The sequence below is a fragment of the Amphiura filiformis genome, chromosome 5 (genome assembly GCF_039555335.1).
Source record: "Amphiura filiformis chromosome 5, Afil_fr2py, whole genome shotgun sequence".
Taxonomy (NCBI): Eukaryota; Metazoa; Echinodermata; class Ophiuroidea; order Amphilepidida; family Amphiuridae; genus Amphiura; species Amphiura filiformis.
The window spans coordinates 63,455,887-63,481,144 of NC_092632.1; the positions used below are offsets into that span (position 1 = coordinate 63,455,887).

The window sequence follows — 25,258 nt, forward strand, 5'->3', positions numbered from 1 at the left end:
TTGGAAAGGCACTGCTTACAGCTGCAGGGACGGTACAAGTACTTTTTTATTGCCAGAATTTAGGGGCTGTCATTTTCTTCTGAAGGGGGGTCATGAATATGTTGGTGACTGGAGTCAATTTTTATGACCCCATATCATAGGCTAAATATTTTTATGACCCCCCCCATCCTGGGTTGAAAAGCCCAATACTCTTGGTACTTTTTCCCTCTTTCATCACCCAAAGGGGCTGCCATTTTCTTCGGAAGGGGGTCCCAAATTTATAAAAATCAGCATCAATAAAATTGCATACCCCCTATTTTGGCAAAACAAATGTTATAACCCCCCACGACTGACACCTTACCTCCTAAACAGGCTAAAATTGTATTGAAATCAGTCTTTTTGAATAACATAAACCCCGGATATAAACACACTATCTGTGGTCATCTTGTAGCTTCTTGTGACTCCCAACATTTTGGTCATCTTTTTTTGACAAAAAAAGCATAGAAAGGAAGGAAGGATGGAAGGAAGGAAGGTTTTTTTGCACTAAATATGCCATTTTTGTAACACCTTTCTGTGGCTCTCTCACATTTATATAAACAGAATGAACACATCTTTTCCAAGCAAAGAATATAACTGATACAATATTTTATCACACAGCTGATGAGCATATTTAATAATTAAAAATAGTATCTTTTTAACATTGTACAAACTCTTCAGTGTACATGTACATTGAAAAAAAAGCTTATTCAAATTGAATTGTCCAATTTTTTATCCACTGATTGTAATTTTGGGTGTGACATATAAAAATTGATTAAATTAAAAAATGATGAGTATTCTCCTAGTTGTGTGATCACTACTTTATATAATATCTTGTGAAAAGATAACCATGATAACCTTCTATACTTAATTTTAATATTTGATACAGACATATTCACAAAACTAATCTTAAAACATTAAAATCATGTAGGTGCAACAAAGATGCTTATAGAAATACAATGTGATAGCTCCCATTTTGAACACATCACATTATGCATAAACCTTTTCAGGTGTTTTTAAGGCATATGGGAGCTGTTTGATTTTAATCTGATATATCTGCTGCATTTCATCATGATGAAAAAAATAAGACGATAAAGCCATAAAAATACTAGTGAATTTAAAATAACTATGAATTTAACTAAAAATCTGAAATACTTAAATACAAAAACTAGCAAAACATGAAACATGGAGAGGTGCATGATGATAAAAGAAGGAGACATCACCGATGTGAAAGTTAACCCCATGAGAACTACCTGCCAATTGGTCAAAAAGAAGTTTTCATTATCAATTGGACCAATCAGCAACATTGTTAGAATAATTTCACCATTGTTAGAATATTGTTAGAATAATTGGAGTGAATCATTTGCAAAGCTCCATTCTGATTGGTGATCAAAATGAAGATATCATGTAATAGACCAATCAGGGGCAATGTTAGATCAGCAGGTAGTGCTCAGGGGGTTAACATTCAGCAGATAAGTCTTGAATGAAGCCATAGAAAGCAGGATGCATAGAAAGCTTGCATTATATCCCTGATTTTATAATCTTTTATGTAGTTATATCAAAGTCAACTTCCAGAGCCATATCTCAACCATGATGATTGAATCCCCATCTCTCTCCAGCATGTCCAGATAGACAGTTCCAAGTCAGATTTAATACATGTTTGCTATGTCAGTTCCAATTCTGCAATGAACACAAGGGTTAATGAATATTGTAAGTTCAACAGACCTGCTACATTACAATTCCCTCTGATTTCACATGCTTTGAGTCCAATTTGGCAGGTGTGTTCATGCAACATATTAAGCAAGTGTCCTGCATTTAATATCACAAGGGTTTTCAGTGCCGGGTTTCAGTGAGAGGCGTTAAAATTCAATCAATAGGGTTGTCCCGCGCGGGGGGGGGGGGCACTTACTAAAAATGGTTTTCAACTCCCTCTCACCCAATGACCCCTTTTGTGTTTTACTGGGCTCCCTTTCACCCAATGACCCCCTTTTTTGTTTTCCTGTCACCAAAAGACTTCCTTTTTTGCAAGAATTTGGACAAATATCTGATAATCTCTCACCGGATGACTCTATTTTTTTTTTCATTATTTTTCTTCAAATTATTTTTTCAAATTTTGATGACTTTTGAAAATTTTGTATCAACTTTTATATTTTGACCCTAATTTGTCCCAGTCTCAAGGAAAAACTCCCTTTTCCGGGCCTTCTCATCGAAAGACCCCCTTTTTTGGTGTCTAGGGTCTCACTGTCCGCACATCCCCGTCACTTAGTTCCAAAGTCGAGTGTCCCACCCACCGCCCACCCACTCAGGAAGAATCTTTGATCATTTGGTGAAAATGGCTTGCCTCAATTAATAAAAACACACACAAAAACCAATAGTCTTTGGGTGACAAATCACTGAACATTTGAATTTCCAAGTGAAAATAGTCAGAAGTTGTGCAGGTAACAAGTTTCAAAAATAGCATCGGGTGACAGCCATATCAAAATGAGGGGGGGGTGGGGTCTTAAAGTTAGTAAATGGCACCATTATACTTGTTCTGGCTCCATGTGCATATTTATTAGGTATTCGTTTAATATGATAAACAATATCATAATTATGATAAAAAGGTAAAGTAAAGGAGGCGAATGGAGTGCCCATCTCTCTTTCAACTTCTCCACAGCGTGTCTGTTACCTTCCCAGCATTTAAGAATACTGGTACCCATTTATACACCTGGGTGGAGAGGAGTAATCGAGATAAAGTGCCTTACTAGCTCTTACTCAAGGGCACAACACGATGGTATTGCTGGGGCTCGAACCCACAACCTTTCGATTATGAGTCGGAGCCCATTTCGCTCGGCCGCCATGCTCCCAAGCATCATAATTATGATATTCATATGATAATAAAACTATACAAAAAAACTTGTTTGTTAAATAATTTGAAAACCTTTTTTTTTTCACTCTCTGCATAATTGCTGTGATATGTTTATTAAAAGCATGAAATAAATTAACTGAAGGATTTGCATATAATCTTACCTGCACATTTACTGGATTCTGACTTGGGTCAAACGGATAGCACCTTTGATGAAGAGGGTGTTGACATCTTCACATGGTTGTCTGTGTGCGAATTCAATCATGTGTACACCATTGACAGCTGCACGGTAGCCATCCTCTTGGCATAGCAGGATCACCTTAAAACAAAAACAGAAACCATATTAACATTGGACGAGCTCAACTTTTTTTATAAATGCTATGCCTCATACAGGGACTGGGGGTACTTGCACCCCCTCCAGTGGCATAGCGTCATAGGGGCACAGGGTCAGGGGCAAATGGCCCCATCAATTTGAAATATTAGAAAATCTCCTAGGAAAATTTGCTAAACAGAGTGCCCCCCATCAGGCCTGGTGCTCCCCCCATCATGATCAGTCCCCCCCTCCCATGCTCCCAATCGGATAACTCTCACACTACGCTACTGGCCCGCTCCATCAAAGATAACGTTTTGAATAATTCCATCAAACATTGCTGAAAATGGCTGATGCCCCCTTAATTGGACTTGATGCATCGCCAATCAAATGATTCCTGCTACACTAAACAAAATTGGAAAGTGGTGTAGCAGGAGTTTTTTAAATGTATTTCTTTATAATATCAAATCTCAAATAAAATATAATATAAAATACCAATTTATTTTGACTGCCCAATATTTTATACATAGCCTTTGATTGTAATCAAAATTTGAAATCTTCTTGATTGTTTGTTACCTACTACACCCTGCATGTAAACTTGGGCCATGTCCCATTTACAATATGATGATGAGTTCTTATGACCAAAAACTGAATCTTGATACACAAATAAACAAGTTACCATTAAAATATGTGATTCAAAATATGGGTATTTCGGTATGAACCTGGAGGACCCCGGAAAGTCATGTTCTGCTGAAATATGCACATGTTCCTTTCCTTATTGAAATATGTGTTGAAAATAGGTTTATATATTGTTCCGATGAGATGTACCTGTTAGTCACACTGTAATGCTTTACGATGCGCGCACTGCGTCAATCGGTACTCCGCGCACACAACTGTTGGTACTCCGTGATAGCTCTCCGCGCGCACACGGACAGACGTTCACTCTGTAAATAGTATTATGATATATTCTATTGATGAGCTTACCTCAAAGAAACCACCAGGAACAAATGGGAAGTCAGGTGTCTCTGTTTCTTCTCCACCCCACTTTTGGTTGGCAAGAGCATTACGGACAATCTTCTGTGCAGCAAAGCGTGGATTAAAGTGGAACGCTACATTACAGCGTGGTTTAGCCTCACCGGGACCACACTGAAGGTTGATGTGAAACCTGTAGAATTAATGAAATTACATGTACCTTTTAATTAAAGAGTTCAGTGATCTCTGGGCAAGCCTCCTAGCAAAAGTTTAGTATCAGCTAACTCTTTAATGTTCTTACAATTTATTTGAGAAGTCAGAAACCTGAATCCAGGCACATGCTGCATGTAGTCAAAAAACACCAATGCAGTGATTTGCAGGCTATTTGCCATAAATACCGTAACCACTCGGGTATAAGCCCACCCCCCTAGATGGCAGATTTCACTTAAAAAATGGGGGTGGGCTTATAACCGGGGAGGGGCTAGTACTTGAATTTAGAAATAAGAAAAATCATCCCCATTTGTATATGCCCAATGTACCAGTATCTATGTCAATTTCTTGAAATTCTAAGTGTGGAATGTTAATTATCAACTGATATTTTTTTATATTTGTTCTTAAATGTGAGAGAAAGCATTGATTTGATTTAAGAACTTGGCCAAAATTTAGTACTGGGCTTATAGCCGAGTGCACCCTTATTCCCAGAATGTTTTGAAAAATAGGGGGTGGGCTTATACCTGAAGGTGGGCTTATACCCGGGTGGTTACGGGTAATTCTAAAACCTATTAGAACCAGCATTTTTAAAACACAGAAGAGGTTATAATTTGATTCAATCATTACATTTACATTTTTGATTGCAAAAATTAAACCTATTCAAAATAAATGGTTGTTATATGTCCAATTTCAATTTTTAGGGTCTCTTAATTTTGCAAATTGTTGCTTCATTATTGTTTGGCCCTCACACATTATGTGGGGCTTTAATATGTTATTGCCCAAATGATTGTCTGTTTGCCTGGCTGTATGGTTGTCTGTTTGGCTGGCTCTCAGGGCGGAAGCAAATTCATTAATCCACTCTGCAGCAATAACCGTTCAACTTCAAACTTGGGATGGTGATAGTATATGGTGGCCTGATGTTCTGTATAGTTTTGTGTCATGTTATTTGCACATTTATATTATTTGTATTTACAAACCTTTGTTATTTACACACTTTTGCGTGGGGCTACCACAATTATGAATGGCATAATTCTAGTTTTAATTGAGTAACAATAGGTTACATTATACATCACTTATGAAGAATCTCCCTACCTGTCTGGACTGTCTTCATTTACATAGCCAGAGACATAGATCATACGACCATGTCCCAAACCACCATCAATGGGACATTCAAATGGTACAGGCTGGATAGAACAAAAAAGAACATAAAGATCATATTTAAACAATATTGTCAGATTGAATTTGCTCAAGTAACATCCTTTTCCTAACATTTTTTTAATACCCATATGTCCCATCCGGAAATTAATTTACACATAAAACAAATTACCAGCAAATCATGAACTATCAATGCAAATTATGAAACATGGTCTGCATCCGTGGCATTGTCTTTTTAAAGACATTTCTTGTTTTAATTTTCACAGTTATTGTAATGTCCTCAATTGAATAAAAATGTTCTATTGTGATAAAAATCAAAGATTTTGTAGTCTACTTCAGGGTCCTGAAGTACATGTAGATCTGACAGCCAACTGTCAAACATGTATAATAAGGTTTACATGGTATGATACTTTACCCCACCCCATAAAAAACATTTGGTTTAAAAATTGACCCAGTACTTGTTTTTATGAAAAAATTTCAATTTGGTTTTTAATCAAGTTCATTTCATAGAAATACTTACAGGATTTATTTTGGGTTCAGATTCGAAGTTAGGCATTGGCTGAAATAAAAGGAATAAAGATGAACAGTCAGTCAATACATTTTATGTAAAAGTAAATACCATGCTATTTGTTATGCTAAAACCTTTCCCTATTTCATGTGCTCAAGGCTGTGAGTGCGCATGAAAACAATCTGTCGCACGACTATTTGGTGCAGACTATATATCACATTAGTAGCTATTAGTGTAGTCAGGGAATGTAATGAGAAAATAGATTCAAGTTAAAATTTAATCATTATTGATTTAAGGGGGCACACAGGATCACTCAAAGTCGGAAATTTTTGCAGAAATCTGCCGTGCTAGTTAGATTCCTTGCATCATTTCCTTTCTGCAAATGTATACTTTTATGTACTTATCATCATTACTTTTAAAGATACAATACAAAACAATGTCTAAAATTTCCCACTTTGAGTGATCCTGTGTGCCACCTTAACAGAAATCAAGCATCGATAGACTTTAGAACTATAGCTTACATCTCCAGCCTCAAACCTGATGGCAAAAATATCACACATGCCATCAATTGCGATGGTATTGATACATGATAGGTCCTCCAGACGATGTTTGTACTCGATGAATGGTTGACCATTTACTGCTGTCTGAAATGACAGAAAAAACAAAGAAATTTTTAAAAACCAATGATAATCAGTGACGGCACAACGGTGGGGGACATTTCTCCCCCTCAAATATTTTTCTTGCCTCCCAGTTCCCCCAGCTTTTAAGGCAAACCCCAAAGTTACAAAAATTTCCACTTTTTGCAGCAATTTTGTGCAAAATTTGTTGATTTTGCCCCCCGAAATTCAATTCCCCTCCCCAACAAAATTCCTGGTGCCGCTGTTGATGATAATAAAGTTAAAACAATTCTTTTTTTTAATAGGATTGCACCTATGTTCAATTTGTGATTGTGTGAACACCAAAAGACCCTATGTACCCAAAAAGGTTCAAATTTACAAGAAAATATGCATGTGGTCTTTAATAAATTTCTTGAAATTGTCAATGAGGGATTAAAAAATTTAAGAAGAAAACAAACACAAGGGCAAATTTGGGGGTTGGAGCTTCACTGAGGAGGTCGGAGGTTTATTTAGAGGGTTGAACCTCCAAACCGACCCACCCCAAAAGTGGCTTCAAAGACCACCCTGATAAGGTCCACTTTCCTGAGTGATTGTTGTTAAGAAAGAGAACCCCTAAAAGTCTGCTTTCATACACTCATCCCCCCACACACTTTTGGAATTCCCACACCACCCAAAGAAGTAATCATATCGATGGGCCTGTGTCTAGCATTCACTATGGACCATAATGGCCTCATCCCAATGGCAGAGTTCAATAAACTTAATTAAACAATCATAGTGCAAAATTTGACCTCAATTAGCAAAGTATGAGTTTTTGTACTCAAATTTTCAAAGGTCATTCAATGAATGTACAAATGTATTGGGGTTAAAGAACTGTGCCTTGATAGATGAACATGTTGTGGATCCTAGTGATATATGTACCTTGTACCCATCAGCTTCACACATGATGATGATCTCAAAGTTCTCTTTGTGTCCAAATGGGAAGGTACCTGGATCATCTTTCTCTTCACCGCCCCAGTTCTGATTAACCAGAGTGTTACGTACAACTTTAGCGGCCATGAAGCGAGGGTTGAAGTGGAAGGCAACATCAGGACGTGGTGGACCGCCTTCACCGCACTGCAGATTTACATGGAATCTATCAGGATGTAAAGAAAGGGAACAATGACCAAGTTAGTCTGCTAATGCTATGGAGACTTCAGCATAAGGGGTGGTGCAATAATTATTATGCTTGACTCCCCCCCTTTTGACCTGCCAAAAAATGCTTGCCCCCCCTTTTGGTACACATAATTATTGTACCACCCCTAATTAGGTTAGGATTTGGGCTAGGGTTAAAGTTGGGGTCACCATCAGGGTTAGTGTTAGGGATAGGCCCCTATAGAGTTCAGTAGGCTAGGGTTTGTGTCAGAGTTAGGATTAGAGTTAGGGGTAACTTAGGGTTAGGTTTAGTCAAGTTAAGTCAGAGTTAGGATTGGGGTTAGGGTGAAGTTTAGTGTTAGGGTTTATAATACTTTTATTGGGTTTTAGGACTACAGATATTTCTAGTGTTTTAGTAGTTTGCACTATCAAATAGCCCTAATAGAGGGTCTTTTAAGCATGCTATACTCCAAGAACTGTTAAAAGTTAAAAGTGGTCACTGGTTTTAACATTTCTTGGGGTATACTAGCTGGGTTATTTTTAGATATTGCCAACCATGGTCAACATGGTCTATCTATCTAGTAGGGCTACAATCAAATCTATAATGTTACATTGCATACTAACCTGTCAGCTCCATCATGAACACATCCTGAGATGAAGATAATTTTGCCTGGTGACATAGCATCAGTGATTGGACCTTCATATGGCAGGGTCTGCATGGTGAAAAAACACAACATTAATCCAGATTATCCATTAACAATTAAGTCTAGGTGGCATATTTAATAATCTGATAATACAATAGCAGGGTTCAATCAGGGATGTTTACTTTGAAAACATTTGCAAATCAATTTATAGCGGTATCATTATTTGGTGTTGTTCTAACGATATTAGCAACGAGGGGGGCACTCGACTTTTGAAGTGATGGGGATGTGCGGACAGCAGTTCGATCTGGAGGTCTTTTGGTGAGAGCCTAGACACCAAAAACGGGAGAAGGCCCCCAAATAGGGGTCTTTTGGTGAAACTGGGGAAAATCTTATCAGAAAAAACACACCAGAAAATGGGTCATTGGGTGAGAGGGAGTTGAAAAATGGGGGTCAATGTAGCCGCACATCCCCCTCACCCATTTTTAGCCAGTAACCCATTCTTAATTTAAATAGTATTACCCAAATTCCCTATGACTGGACAAGGTTTTCCCATAAACAAAGCTTTTGCATCTGTACAAATAACTGCAGATTAAGCAATCTGGTCATGACCCCTATCTGAACTTCTTGATAGTTTTAACAGTAATTGTGAAATTGATCTTAATCAAATTGAGCAGAGAATTGAAACAGTTTCTCATTTTACAATATTTAACACAGCAGTGACTGGAAACAGTGCTTTAGATTTGCATCAGCTCACTGAACTTGGTAGGAATGTAAGTGGATCATAACTTTGTTTAACAAGCATACTGAGAGGAAAGAAGTGCTCATGACTGTACACTACTGAGCCATGTAGCTAATTGCGCATACGCTATTTAGGGTGCTGCAGAAGAACAGAACTGACTTATCTTATCACAACTTTTCCTTTTTCTGAGTTGAATTTCAACTGATACTGCAAAAGATTTGGAGAGTGACCAGTATACAGTAAACTATTTAAAGTCACAGTAGTAGCTGAGGCAAGTTACACAATAATCACAGTGCTATCTTCAGTAGATAGCAGCTTAATTACAGTCCCAGATGGTTCCCCATGGTTCCCTGTTCATTGATAAACTCAAATTTCAACTTCCTTGTAGTATAGTTTAAAGGACACTACAGACTTTTTAGTGGAGGTAGAATATTTGATGTAACAGTTCTACATTGTTTAATCTATTCCCATTCTATTTCCAGTAATGTAGTTCTAACAAATGTTTGATGACATAAAATCGATAATATATTTCTACCTGATATTATACATAATACGTAACATATTATCGATTTTACGTCATCAAACATTCGTTAGAACTTAAACACTACTGGAAATAGAATGAGAATAGATTAAATACTGCCCGGTAAATACTGTAACATAAATATTTCCAGTATTTCTCCCTTAAATCTTGGGTACATGTAGTACATGTTTTGCATAAAACATTTTCATTGGCTACCCAGCTCAAGAAGCCAATTGAGTTCATCACCCCCAGGGTTCATCATCAGACTACATCTATGCATGGAAGTGCCACACCACACCACTCCACGCCATACATAAATTCTGCCAGTCACATTTCCCCAATATGAAATTTTTTAAAAGTAAAATTTCAATTTTAATTTACTTCATTAAAGTTTACGGAGGCGGGTTCGAACTCACGGCGGCGGACTGCTTTGGACACACTATAAACCCATCAGCGCCTTAGACCACTCGGCTACTTGTCTTGTTGGAATTCATTTGGAACTTATTCGAAGATATAATCGCAACTTCAACATCATAGGCCTACCACGTGACAAGCAAAGGCAGAAAACGTACCATATTTTGGAATTATATTTCAAATAAAAACATTTATGTGTATTATTAGCGCTCAATTGTTGTTAACTGCGTGTTTTATACAAAAAAATCAACGATAAGCATGATAACTGGGCGCCTATATGGACAATACATTATATCGATTTTGACACGTGCTTGTGTCTCAGTACATTTCCATGGTCAGTAAAATACTATAGAGAAAAACCTACCATTTTTCTTGTATACACGTTCGATGTTTTTATCAATTACATAAAAAATCCATTTTAGACCCCAGATGTTTCTTCGGGAAATAAAAGATTAGAATACCATAAAAACGAAACAATAATCTTATGCCGGGTCTAATGTTATTTATACATAGCTTTTTTTTTAACGCTTTTTCTATCCTTATTCTTGCTCAATTAAAAAAATATTTTGGCGTATATAAAATTTAAATAAAATTCTCTGCTTCATAAACGACCTCAAATATGCCACAATTGGGTATCACGAATAGTTATATATGATGTGCAGTTAATATTCATATTTTCTTTTATACAGAGGATGCTTCAGTTTTGACAGGAAAAATATTTTCTTGAAAACCCTCTCACTCGGTTATTTCAAAACAGTAACCACGCTTCCCTAGAATGTGCAATAATTTAGCATTAAAATTTTTCTTATTCTAACAGCAAGCGTTTCTAGAATGAATTATGGCGAAATGTGGTGTAGTGCCACACTTCCCTGATTAGACCAATCAAAGTCAATATTCCTCCATCCTAGATAAATAGGTCATTAAAATATCAGGCTTTGTGCTAGATTGATTTCCTCTCTATCTGGTTGCGCTATTCCAGTTGAAATCCATATACCCCATGTAAGACATGACCTTAACCTTCTACACAGGGAGTGTCAATTTCAAATGGGGTTACCTGAAGGCGACTCCATTTGAAATCTAAACTGATCTACTGGGAAGGATCTGGACATAAACAAATAAATTATATTTGCTGTATCTAAACATTTTCCTTATTTACTTGTATTGTGCTTGTAAAAATGAGCCTAGGGACACATGTCTCTCCATATGATTATGAATTTGACACATAAATCAGAATGCAAGAGGGTATCAACTTTATAAGTCATGAAATAAGTGTTATGTATACTATAAGTGTTATGTATACTTTTAATGACCTTTTTGCATTCAACTGATAAATTATAGTTAAAACTGATGAATTTAATTAAAACTGATCATTTTTAATTAAAACTGATTATTTTTAATTAAAACTTGATAAATTAATTAAAACTGATGAATTTAATTAAAACTATTGTTTACCTGGACTGTTTACCAATACTTTTATGAAACCTTTTATGATTCATTTGTTATAATTTTTTTTTTTTCAAAAAAAAAAAAAAGAGAGCGTGTGAGTGAATATTATACTTTTCTTAATCTTTGGATGCTGGTAAGATGTGCAGTACTTGTAAATACTTGATTTCTATTTTCAAAGGGCATTAGAAGTCCACCCACCCTGATTAGAATACTTTAACAAAAGTTATCACAAACTCTGCACAACTATTTAACATATAAACTATACATGTACCCAATAGCAAACTACATAGTTAAGGTCTATGAGCTTATGGGGATATTTTAATAATCTCATCCATGAGGTCAAATGCATTACTAATGATCCTGCATATTTTTAAATATTTATAATTTGGTCCTTGCCTGCAACTGTTCCTAATATGTTTGATTTTGTTTTGCTCCACTTGGGTTAGGTTATACCCAGAGATGATATCTTACCCTTCCCAGAATCATTTGCAACATGATATATCCCCGAGGATATATCATCTCATTTCATCAAATGCAGGATCAAATGACACTCCCATTTGTACAGGTATAGTTCCGTTTGTTTTCATTTTGAGAATAGACCGGTTGAAAACATGGGTCCATAGTCTAGAAATAAACAAATATCTGGATGTGCTCTGTTCATTGAGGTACATTTTTTTACTATCGACCCATGTTGCACCAGATAGCATATCAATACAGAAAATTTAAATGGAAGAAATGCATTGTGGGAAGTGTAAGATATCTTCTCAGCATTATGCCTGTCAGCTAGGCTGTGACATTTATGTGAATTCCACACCCTGTCCAGGGTTCATCTCTTATATAGGAGACATTGCTGAGAGGTTACTTACCTAGCTGGGGGGTTTACACCCCCAGCTAGGTACTGTAATGCTCTCCGATTCTTCTTTCTTTCTTCTTCTTCTTCTTCTTCTGGCAACAAACTTCAAAATGCTTCTCCTCCTACATGTTACACCCTACAATTACGTAACTTGCACATATGTATTGCCTATATCCAGTGCCCATATGGTGCAAACAGAATTGGGATCAAAGGTCATTAAAGGGGCATTTTCGGTATATAACCAAATATCTTCAAAATGCTTCTTCTGCCACATATTACATAGCACAATGACGTCACTTACACATGTGCATAGGCTTTACCCAGTGCCCATACCTTTCACACAGAATTGGGGTCAAAGGTCATTAAGGGGTAAAATCTTACAATTGCATTATCTGGACATCTGTAAGGAGTATGGGGCTCAAACTCGATACAATAAATCTCATGACCAGGGGAACATTTTGCGGGGGACAGGTCAAAGGTCATGCAGAGGTCAAATTTTAGAAACGCATTTCCTGGACATCTGTAAGGGGTACGGGCTCAAACTTGGTGACAACAAACTTAATGATCAGGGGAACATGTTGGAACACTTTGCAGGGGTCAGGTCAAAGGTTATCTGGGGTCAAATCTTTATAACTTCATTTTCTGGATATCTGCAAGGGGTATAGGGCTCAAACTCAGTGACAACAAATCTCATGACCAGGGGAACATTTTGCAGGGGTCAGGTCAAAGGTCATGTAGAGGTCAAATTTTCTAAATGCATTTTCTGGACATCTGTTAGGGATACAGGGCTCAAACTCCACAACAACAAACTTACTGACCTGGGGAACATTTTGGAACACTGTGCAAGGGTCATGTCAAAGGTCATCTGGGGTCAAATCGTAGAATGTCATTTTCTGGATATCTGTAAGAGGTACGGGGCTCAAACATGGTGACAACAAACCTCAAGACCAGGGGAACATTATGGAACATCATGCATAGGTCAGGTCAAAGGTCATCTGGGGTCAAATCTTAGAATTGAATTTTTGGACATCTGTTAGAGTACGGGACTCAAACTCGGTGAAAACAAACCCCATGACCAGGGGAGCATTTATGGAACACTTTGTAGGGGTCAGATACCTCCACAACACCAACATGCCCCAGCTAGGTTTGTGGTCTATGACCACCATTTGCCACTAGTTACTACTGTTAGTGAAAATATTTATGCTACATTATTTTTCACGCTTTTTGCCATGTACTAAACTTGCACAAAATTATAAAATAGAAGGTGTGAAAAAAGATTTGTTCATTTTGCAAGTCTATATAAAACTTGAGATCTTCAAAATTAAAAACAAGCAGAGAATGTTTCACAATATTGTTATGGTGCCAAAAATAAATTGCGCAAATATTACCGCTTTTGCAGGGTGGGGAGAAAAGATGTAACTCATACATGTTTTAGCCTTGAGCAAGATGGACAGAAAGTGAGTAGATAAATGATGATATGTAAAGCATACAAGGGGCTCTTAATAACTATCATATGGGAAGATAATAGGGTACAAGGGGATGGACTAAATATTTAATCTTCATTGAATTAAAGTTACTGAAGTTGTATAGCACTGCATTTAATATGAGGGAATTAGCTTTTGCAGATTATTTGAACTGTGTTTTTAAAATAAGTGTTCAAAACTTTTAAGGGAGGGGTCAGTTATTTAGCAAATTTTGATTTGTGCGAATATGAAATCAATAAATAACTTATAATCTGAATATTGTGTGAAATGAAATAAATTAAATTTAGTTACAAGAAGAAAATTCAGTCATTTTTCATTTGCATATTCTAGTAAAATTTGAATTATTTTTCAAAAAACCATAAATTACAATAACAATGTAGCTGAGGCAAGTTACACAATAATCACAGTGCTATCTTCAGTAGATAGCAGCTTAATTAAAGTCCCAGATGGTCACATTTTCCAACTCAAATAAACAACTTCCTTGTAGTACAGAATACTACGCTCCAATGTTTCATTCACACATTTACACTGTGATGTGGTACAAAGTTTAACACTGGGGTTAATAAGATCAGAAAACATTTGACATTCTCAAAATTTGACTTTTTTTTTCAAAAACAAACCATAAATTATAACAAATACACACAATCATATCCTCTTCCACCTTACTTTTGTCTACTCTACAAACAAACAAATAAACAGGTAATAAAACAGGCAATAAACAATAAACAAAAATGATGTACTTACAGGATTAATGACTGGAGCTTGGACCCCTGTTGGATATCCCGCTGGGAAAGCCATTTTACCACTCTTTTTATTTGGTTTCTTGGATTTGGAAGCAGCAACAGCAGCAGGTTTTTTAGAAGAAGAATCAGGCTTTTTAGGAGCAACAGCAGCAGTAGGCTTCTTAGGTTGAGAAGAATCACCTCTTGGTCCCCCTGCTTGAGCTTGAGCACGACCACCCGCACTTCCACCACCGGTCCCAGATGCTGAAGCTGATGCCTCGAAGCTTGCTCCTCCTGTAGTAACACGACAACAGCAACAGCAACAACGGATAACAGTACTTAGTGCATTTCCCATCTCACTGGCTAGCTATAGGCTGGTATTTTGATCTTGTCGGGAGTTGTTGAAAGTTAACTTGCATCGTGCATCATCACCAGGCCCAATGCATGCACTGAGATGAAATTCTTAGGATACTTTGAGCCGCTTTACTATACTGTTAGAGGAAATGGTTTGTCAAATCATTGAATTTTATTTGCATGCATGGAAAGCTGCTTGACAGCAGCAGAATTAATTAGGGCATATATCACCAAGACATTCATTTTTAAAGAGACATGGGTCAGCATGACTGGCCGGCATGGTTGCTAAGGGCTAAATTTTCTATACATTTTACTTGGAGATGATTTTGAAGTTAAATAAAACAATATTTTAAATATATAAATTGCATGTAATGCACTTCAAAAATAGCTGTTTAAACCATTTTCCACTGCAACACAATGCAAAAATGGTTATCCAGTTCAGATGTTGCTTTGTTGCATGAAAATTTATTGAAACTCTAAAAATAAGTTTTAAGCAGTTTCTTATTGCACAGAACAGTACTCAAAACATTATATCATCCAGTGATATCTTGATACAACTTCATAGATTTGTGACTGACATTTATCAAAAGGATATATATACAAATTAATGTTTTAATAACAAAAAATGACAAAATATTTTGACAAAATGTTAACAAAAAATATTTTGCAATAACATTTTGACAACATTTGACAAGACTGGGCCAGTAACCTCTCTGTCAAAACATATTTAGTGAAAGCACTTCCATGGCGAGAGTGGTATTGTTTCAGTGGGAAAAAGGGGAAATATCTGAACAGTATGATCATAGTGCCATATCTTGATTATTATATCAAACGGTCAAAGGTCTATATGGAACCATGCAGTCTTATGATGGAACAACTTGGTGGTAGCCTTTATTATTATGGGACTCCCTGTATATAAAATTGAATATTAAAACAGTCTTTGATTATTATAAGCATGATAAGTGTATGGGGGCATTCATGTAGGCCTACAAATAGCTGGTGCCAAAGCCCAACTTGTTACCAAAAAAATTCCAAATGATTTATAACAGTTCTTTGATGACAAGATTCTTTGATCAGTTTGATGACAAGATTCTAGATAGTACCATCACAGATTGGTACGGTACGGGGGGGGGGGGGTCCTCAGTACAAATGACCATACGGGATGTGCCGCAAATATGGGTAGCATTTTTAGCCTTTTGGTATATCAATGACCCCTTTTTCAAAGCCTATTTTGGTATATGAATGGGTCCTTTATTCAAAGTTTTCTCAATTTTTTTGGAAAATATCCCAATTTTTCCTTTAAATCTAGCCAAAATTGTTAAAAATTTGACTTTTGGTATATCAATGGGTCCAAATTTCTTGAAAAATTGGTATATTTATGGGTCCACTTTCAAATTCTCAGCGGCACGTCCCTACCAAAACCAAACTTGAGTATCCCCCAGGATTGGTACCATGCTCTACCATGATACCATCAAAATGATGTGCAACCATTTGCATGTATGGCAGTGGAAAAATTATCCATGACCTGACTAAAATGCTGAATGCACTCCAGTGTTGTTTTGATACAACTTTCTGAATTATTGTGACAGGTGATAAAACTTTTAATTTTAGGAAATTAACTACTTTGGGTAACATTTTTGACATAAAAAGAGTCTACTGCCCTGAACAGTCTGGTACTGAAGTAACTTTAGAAGGAAACAAATTTTAGAAAAATAACTATTTTACAAAAAATTCAAATTTTGTCTTAGTACTTTTTTTTTTATATATAACATTTTTTACTAATTAAAAAATTTGCTTTCTTTGACTGAAAATATTTTGGTGACCATGCAGTGATCAATCTTTTCAAACAACATTCATTTCTGACGGCAAATTTGAGTTTTCTGATTCTGAAAGACCTCACATAAAAGAATTACAAGTTTAATATAAATCTTATTATATTTCAATTAAGGACCCATGATTTTGTTACCAAAAGTCAGTTTTGCGACACCAATGTCTCCCTTCACTATGCAAATGCACATAATTAAGTACAAAGTTCTGATTGCATCAAAATACTGAAAACAATAGTTTGGCATTTCAATTCTCTTAAAATGAAACCAATATTTTAATTATTTAAAAAAGTTGCATTATACAGTCATGAATGCTTTATATAGTCTCTGTAAAACATATCAATTGAATAATATGTATATACTCGGATTTAAACAAGGATCTGGAAATTACATTCTCCAAAATAATTTCATTGATTACACTTTGAACTTTCCAATGGACTCGCACTCGGCCCTATAAATTCCTCCTGTCAAGTAATGGGCATTAAATCTTGCAACAATCAGCTGCTGATGTGGCACTTATAATGAGTCACAGACATTTGTTACTGTAATTAATCTGAAGATGGTACCTAATTTGGTATAACTAGACTCTTGTCATGGAGTATGTATATACTGACAGGGTCGGTTTTATTTAAATTAATAATACTTTGATCATTTCTAGAATTTTTCCTTTACCTTGAATTTACTTGAAACATAATTCAGGAAAGTTATTGCAAAAAAATTAAATGGCTCCTTGACAAACTCTTCAATTTGAAACATAAATTCAGGAATATTTATTGGAAAAATTGAACATCTCTTTGACAAACTCTTTTTCAAACAAGAATGTTAAATATTAAAGAATTATAAGTTTAGGCTAATAATATAAACTACCACATGCTTCACAGTACTTGAAGGTAAAATACACGTAGAAATGAGAATTAGTGCAAAATTAATATTTTTAGTTTTTGCCATTATAAATTATGTAAGAATGCAAACAAGGATAGAAACCCTGAACAACTGTAGACAAAAATAAATTGGACTACTTTGATGCACAAATTTCTTGTTTTCAAAGCTCATAAAGTGTGTTAAAATTACATCAGCTAAAATCAGCAATGTCATTTACATGTTACAAACAAAAAATTGCAAAAGATGTTAAATAAGTAAATAATCGACTTCATACAAAGGGATAGACATGGAGATAAATAATATTACATATATTATATGGAACTAAAAAGGGTGGATCCTTCCATGAAACTTCCCCCACGTCTAAACCCACCAGGGGCGGAACCAGGAATTTTAAATAGGGGGGTGCCATGGGAGTCCAGCCACCGCCACCGCCCACACAAAGTCAGGCGCCGCTCGGCAAAAATAAGGGGGCGCTGTGCCGCTCGGCAAAAATAAGGGGGCACGCACGCCATGTGCGCCCCCCTCTAAATTCGTCACTGCCCACCATCAAACCAAATTTGTCAGACCTTATGAGCTTATACTTTGTATACCAGTGCATACATCTTACATAGTGAAAGTTGACAAACTATTGATGAAATATATTTTGTTTAATGTTAAATGTCAAACCTGACCAGTTGTGGATTGCATCAATATACATGTAGATCATGTAGATAGAGATATCTATGACATAGATATCAGACTGCAAAAACTATATCGGACAGAAACATTTGTTAGATGATTTGTCCATTGCTTTACTGCCTACTGGCTTTTCTTTTTCTAAAGGTTAGCAACATAGGAATGACATTTGTATTTATTATGAAATAATTAATATTATATCAAAATTGAATTTTGTGCGCATCTAATATCAATGCCATTTGGTGGAATTAAATTAATGGTATCAACAAACCGTCAATTAATTAAAAACATGCAAAGCTTAAACTTTGAAAATGTCTAGCCATAAAATGACAACATTTGACATAAAAAGTGTTTCACAGTATATGAAAAAAGTAGCATTTTAAACATATGTTTTACACTTCTTCCATTCACATTTTAATATTTTTCCCCAACTAGCCCAACCATCAAGTATTTTAACAAAATTGTTCATACATATTATTTCAAACCCATCTCCATGACAACAAAGCTAAGAAAAAAAAGTGTATCAACCAAAATGAAGAACATTTTCCAAAATTATAGCATAAAACTTACACATAATAATTCTAGTTTAATGTATAGAAGCTATTATACATGTAACTTAACTATCTTACCTTTCGATGATGTACACCTTTAATGATTCTTCAAACTTAGGCCTCTTATTTTCCCTCTAGCAATTGTATGATGGTCCGATAATCTACAACACAAGCGGCCCCTTGGTCTGCTAAGCGGAAAAGGTTAGCATCTGTTGTGCAGTACATCATCCACTCAAAACTTTGCAATTTCCATGAAACTCATAAGCAGAGCCCAGATGTTGCAGACTTGTCTCACAGCCCCCTCACAGCCATAACTAACTCTGCCCACTCAAGTGATATACAATGACTTATGTACGAAGTCAACAGAGGGCAGAATATACATGCATCTGTGTCAGGCCTGACATGTGACCACAGATCTGTGTAGTCTCCTCCAGCCAGTTTGGTTATGCTCCCTCCACACACAAACATGTTTGTGTAGAAGGAGCGGAACCAAACTGGCTGCTGTGGAGACTAAGATCTGTGTGATTCGAACCCCAATTCTCAAATTGTAACTTGAATAGCCAACATCACAGCTAAGTATTTGATCACAGGGCTATTCATTGTCACAATGTCAACCTAATTTTTCACTGGGGTTAATGGGTTATGAGAAAAATATGAGCTTTCACCCAATACCAAAATAGGCTAGGCCTATGCTTTTTGATGGGGTCAAGTGGGGTGGGATGAGGTTGTCTGGACAAGTACTGTTAATGTGATACAATATATTGTCGCTCATCACGAAAAGTATCAAGTTCCCAATTGTATATTTCCTTTAAAAAGTGGCAAATTCACTATACACCAATCTGAAAATGCCATTACCATGATTACTGCAGTGTCCCCAATGTAAAACTGAGGTGTCCCAAGGTCGTGGCAGGAGGGTGAAAGTGCATAGGAACAATGCCGGAAACTACGTCACGCTATTGTTCGACCAAGGCTACATCATTTTTAACGCATGCGTGTTCGTCAATACAGCTTTAGTCTCCTCCACCTTCGCAACACGGTACGTGGAGTGACTGGAATCACACTGACGGCGGAGGAGAATACTAGCTGGTCAGACAATTTAATTCTATCAAGCATAAATTATAATACCTGAACAATCACCGTCATTTGATCGATTTACTACAGAATATATTGTATACACAAAATATAATTTTATACTGTAAACCTGTTAACTTATATACTTGTGTACTAAAGTATAAGGACACGTGAATAAAATCATGTAGAAGACAAAATGGCCGCTAATCCGCCTATTGTCTAGACTTAGGCTACATCTTCCGGTTTGTTACGTAATACTAGGATGCCCATTCCTTTGTATCGATCCCTGGTCGTGGGTTCCATTATTTACTTGTTAGTGTGCTATACAGAATTGTACACAACAGTAATTTTCAATACACAATCATGAATTGATTATACAAATTAAATCTCCCGCACTGGTACATCTGTGATTCCGTCAATAGAGGGCCAAATACAGTAAACGCTTCTTGGATTGGTGTATAGCCCTCACACACAAACTGAGTTTTTGTCCGCAACACAGGGGACTTTATCTGCCACCTATAGGTATATATTCCAAGTTATTAGACATGGGTTTAAAACTGAGGATAGCACAGTGAAGCTCCAAATAGGGTTGCAGAAATGTTCATTTTCTGCTATTTTGTGAAGATGGAATAGTAAAAGAGTATAGATTTTTCTCTGCTATCTACTGAAGATAGCAGAAGAATTTACTGATAGCAATAAGCCCAATCGGCATTGGAAGTTTGCAATGCATTGTGGGACAGTTTTTGCAGTTTTAGGACACTTTGTCCTTTGACCTATCGGGAAAATTGCTGTAATTATTAATAATTTATTTATTATTGTCATAATGTTATCATTAAAAATATTTAAATAACTAATTCATTTAATAATAATGTTTTTTAAGTTTGTTTTTATTCTAGTAACAAGTTTTAAATTATATTTTGTACGCACAAAACCTTTTTTTCCAGAAAGGTCAAAGGGCAAAGTGTCCTAAAAAAACCGGAAGTTACAATAGCGATTTGGCTTATTTAAACTTGAATTTTCAGAAAAAAAAATTGAATGCTGAAAAACAAACTTTGTTTCCTGTAGGCCATGTGCATTTAGTTTTTGAGGCAATTCTACTGCATTTTGGGGTTTTTTTTATTTGAGAAATCCAGAAATTATATAAAATGTTCAAGCAAAAAAAATTGAATGGCACAATTTTTTCAAAAGATTGTTACCTCTTGCATTCATTTTACAAGCAATATGCAATCAATAAATCCAATGAAAATCTATAATTTTCTTATAATTGCCCCCAAAAAAAAAAATAATGACAAAATTCAGATTTTTTTTTGGAATTTATAAAAATTTGGTAAAATGGCATCTCTGTAATGATTACAGTTTATAACCAGTGTCATATCCCTTCATATCCAGAAACATGAGAAAGACGGTAAGACGATCTGATGGAATTCTGTTTCAAGTTAACAACCAACTACTTTTAATCCAAACATCTTCAAACTTCAAAAATACAAATACAATAACCTGCATAATACAAATATTAAATAGGCTGTGATCTTTTCATAAATATTTACACACTCAAATTTGCTTGAGGATTAATTGTGAAATGAAACTTACAGTTCTATTTTTAAAAAGCTTGAAAAAGTCATTCTTTGGAATTTCACAAATAACTAAGGTAACATTGACCCCTGTTATAAACTTGTTTTTAATTGGTGTACATGTGACTTGAGTTGTCAATAACTTAATAATACAATTTTAACTATATCTATTCATAAATATTTAACCAGATAAATATTTACACATCCAAGTTTGCTTGAGGATTAACTGTGAAATGAAAATTAACTTACTGTTCAATTTTAAAAAGCTTGAAAGGGTCATTCTTCGGAATGTCACAAATGTTACTAAGGTAACATTTAGCCCTATTATAAACTGGAAGATAGTTTTAAAATGTTTTAATTGGTGTATGTGACTTGAGTTGTCAATAACTTAAATAATACTATAGGCTATCAAACATGTTCATTTTCATCACAGGGTTCAATGTTATCTTGGTGACATCTGCAACACCCCACAGAATAGCCATGGAATATCACTTATTATAAATATGCTTTCCATTTCTTGCTCTTTCAATATATTATTGTCTTTGTATAGTAGTACGTCTAGGTCAATAAAAAATTGTTTGTTTACCTTTCAAGACTGACCCAAAATTTACAACAATTTTGGGTCGCTTTTTTTTTAAACACATAAAATTTCGTAATTAATTGCATGTTTTCTTTCCCAAAAGTATGGTAATGATTTTTGAGAAACACTCTTGTATGTTACAACTACTTTACAAGGCAAAAAAAAAATTGTTATGGTTTTTTGAGAAAAAAAGTTTGATTTTGAAATTTAAAAAATTTCTGCATTTCTTTTTTATTTCAAATCTCGCAATTTAACAAACTATGCGTGTGCAAGCTTTGAGACAAACCTTTTTTTGGGCCCAATCAATTTATACAACACCACATCATAGAAGCTCAATAGCTTTAGTTACGCTGTAAGATGTGGTTTCACTATCCATAATATTATGTCAAAATGCCCATTTGTTTAAAAAGATTGACATACCGACCCTCCAAATTTGTGTCTCTTAGGGTTAAACAAACAATTTTGTTATTGGCCCTATCTACCTCCTCTCTCTTTATGTTTTCTCTCTCCCACATCCGCTCATAGCTTAGCATTATCAGTTATCTCTCTCTCTCTCTCTCTATCTTCCTCCACTCTCTTTTTTCCTTGGTCTATATGAACCCATTCTGTCCTGACTAGTAATCTCAACAACTGTTTAAAAACAAAACAGTAAACACAAAACATTTTCGTAACTTTTTAAAAAGAGTGCACAAATAATGCCAGAATACATCATTAAAAATGTGGGTTCCAAAAACCAAAAAAAGTCTCTAGAAATGTAATTATTTTTGTAACATTTTCAAACGCTGTCCAACTCCAAGAATGTTTGTGAATGCCGTTATATTTAAATGTTGACAAAACATGTATATCTTTTCAAAGTGTTTTGACAAAATATTGTACAATAAACAACAACAAAAATGTAGTTTTGAATTTATATAATATTTTAAAACATTTTGAAAAAACTTGAATTGTTTTTAAACACATCCTTGTGTTTGCTGGTAAGAATGATACTGTCATAAAAAGTGGCTCAAATTGCCGGTACAAAGTATACACTTTAAGATTTAATTCCAAAACTCTATACACTTTAAGGGTTCAGCGCAAGAAGTCCCATTTGCAATATAGCTGCCCTTTGTAACTTGTGTTCTAATCAAGTGTTCAACATTCCAAATCTAACACCTGGCAGCTATTGCAAATGATGCCTTGTACCTGAACGCTCAATTTCATAGAACATGGAGAATAATAAATATTATTAGCCAAATATATACATTCATAAAGCATTTTATAAAACAATATTAAGCCCAAATTCTCTTTTGTATCAAACTACAACAATAAATTAGTAGTTACCGTATTTCGTCAAATAGTCGGCCCCCTCAAATAAATGCCCCCACCACTTTTTTCAACCAAGATGTTTCAAAAATGCCGATATTTCCATGCTATCTTGTGTAGTAAGCTTACCAAGTTGCCCACATGGTTGATAATAGCGTCAATAATTGGCGAAAATCTGGATTGCAAACCCGGAAGTGAGCCAGAAGTCAGTGTTTCTAGTTCATAGTTCGTCATTTTAGTGTGAGTTTTAAGTTTACCTAATGATTTTAACGGGAATTATCGTTCTAAAATTGACCTTGAATAAACGCCGCCCCTTGGGAAAATGTAACGCCCCCGGGGGCGTTTATTTGACGAAATCGGTAAGTAGTTAATTTAGTGCATTTTTCACAAACCACTATACTTTCTAAAACCAGTTTTAATATCCAGACATAAAAATTCTCAAAAACTCTCAAATTGTTTCAACATCGTAACAAAACAACCCAATTTTACTGGATGCAAGCAATCAAAAGTTGAAAATTTTTCACCTATCTATTCTTCCAAATCCCATAATGGCACAACTTGTGAGTCATTGAATGAATTAAATTGTGAATTTGCAGATTCATGAAAATGCAAAACTGCATAGCTACCATCTCTGTTGTCGATGTCTGCCTCCTCACAATCAGCTTCGGTTTTGTGCCGCAGGAGCATTATTTGGAGATTAGGAACCACCTGTGCATTTGTTGCAGATGATGGCACCATAGTTTCTTCTTCCGCAGTATCCTCAGCAAGTTGTAGCATTCCATTTCTGTCGGAATAAACATCCCTGTTCGACACCAAAATTGGATCTTGGTAGCCATTTTCTGCATCATCTGGGACCACCGCAAGATCATCTTCATGTTCTTCTCCATCGCTTTCATGGACAGGAGTAAGCTCTGTGTTGGTATCAAGACCTGACCTATATTGATCACTGATTATTGCATTCTCAGTTGCTGAGAGCATATCATTCCTGATCTCTTCAAGTTCATCATTTGAAATCCCTGTATACCTATTATCAGCCTGATTTTGTTGATGGACATCATTGCTGGAATTATGTGCCTGAGAGACTAAACTTTCCAATAAAGATTCTACGTCATTTAGATACTGAGACTGATTTTCATCAGAAGATTCTGTAGCTACTGAGCTATTATCAGCCTGATTTTGCTGATAGTCATCATTGCTCAAAGTAGATGCCTGAGAGACTAAACTTTCCAATAAAGATTGTACCTCATTTAGATACTGAGATTCATTTCCATCAGAAGATTCAGAGTCACTACACTCATGTGCCTCTTCAGACAATGTATTCAATCCATCTGTAGAATTTGATTGAGTGCTCAAGCTGTTTAAGCCAGTCTGAGGTGTACCAGGATTGCTGCTTGACTCTGACATATTTCACCCAAGTTTCCAAGAGTGATGGTTGATATTCAGGAACATTTTGAGAGTCATGTTGAAGAGTATCGATATAATCTAATGGAATATCACATGGTGTGACAGTTTCAGACTTCACTTGCTCGATATAGTAACTTGCAATGTCCTCAATATCAGACAGAATTTCTGGACAGAAAAGATCTGGCACAGGGCTATCATCCATTTTCATATGATCTTCATGAACTTCATACCAATAGGATAGCTGCGATGTTAGCTCTGTGAATAAAAGAAATATATGTATTCCATTACAATTCGACCTACATTTGAATGGTGACCAGTGTGTATGTGTGTGGGGGGGGGGTGTGGGGGTGTGGGGTGTGTGCGTACATGTTTGCGGGCAAACGAGGACACACACAAGATTTTTCACCCTAAACTGCGGACTTACTTCCAACCGAGGACAGTCCGCAATCTCAAACTG

At 35.8% G+C, this 25,258-nt stretch overlaps 1 protein-coding gene across 1 annotated transcript; it reads right to left on the reverse strand.

Annotated features, from left to right (window-relative positions):
* Positions 1-607: 607 nt before the first annotated feature.
* On the reverse strand, positions 608-19,109 carry LOC140153533 (galectin-8-like). The gene is made up of 10 exons (XM_072176310.1): positions 18,952-19,109; positions 14,608-14,879; positions 8,388-8,476; positions 7,551-7,764; positions 6,537-6,659; positions 6,028-6,066; positions 5,445-5,536; positions 4,155-4,335; positions 3,025-3,179; positions 608-1,695 (listed from the first exon to the last, which is right to left on the reverse strand). The coding sequence occupies exons 2-9, from the start codon at positions 14,659-14,661 to the stop codon at positions 3,033-3,035; spliced, it is 939 nt and encodes a 312-aa protein (XP_072032411.1). The 5' UTR covers positions 14,662-14,879; positions 18,952-19,109; the 3' UTR covers positions 608-1,695; positions 3,025-3,032.
* Positions 19,110-25,258: the final 6,149 nt, after the last annotated feature.

Bases quoted from the DNA above. Each gene is read 5' to 3' on its own strand.
- LOC140153533 (XM_072176310.1), bottom strand. From the start codon at position 14,661: ATGGCTTTCCCAGCGGGATATCCAACAGGGGTCCAAGCTCCAGTCATT. The intron at 7,765-8,387 runs GTTAGTATGCAA...ACATCCTGATAG, and splicing joins GTTCATGATGGAGCTGACAG to ATTCCATGTAAATCTGCAGT. The intron at 6,660-7,550 runs GTACATATATCA...CTGTCATTTCAG, and splicing joins GTGAAGCTGATGGGTACAAG to ACAGCAGTAAATGGTCAACC.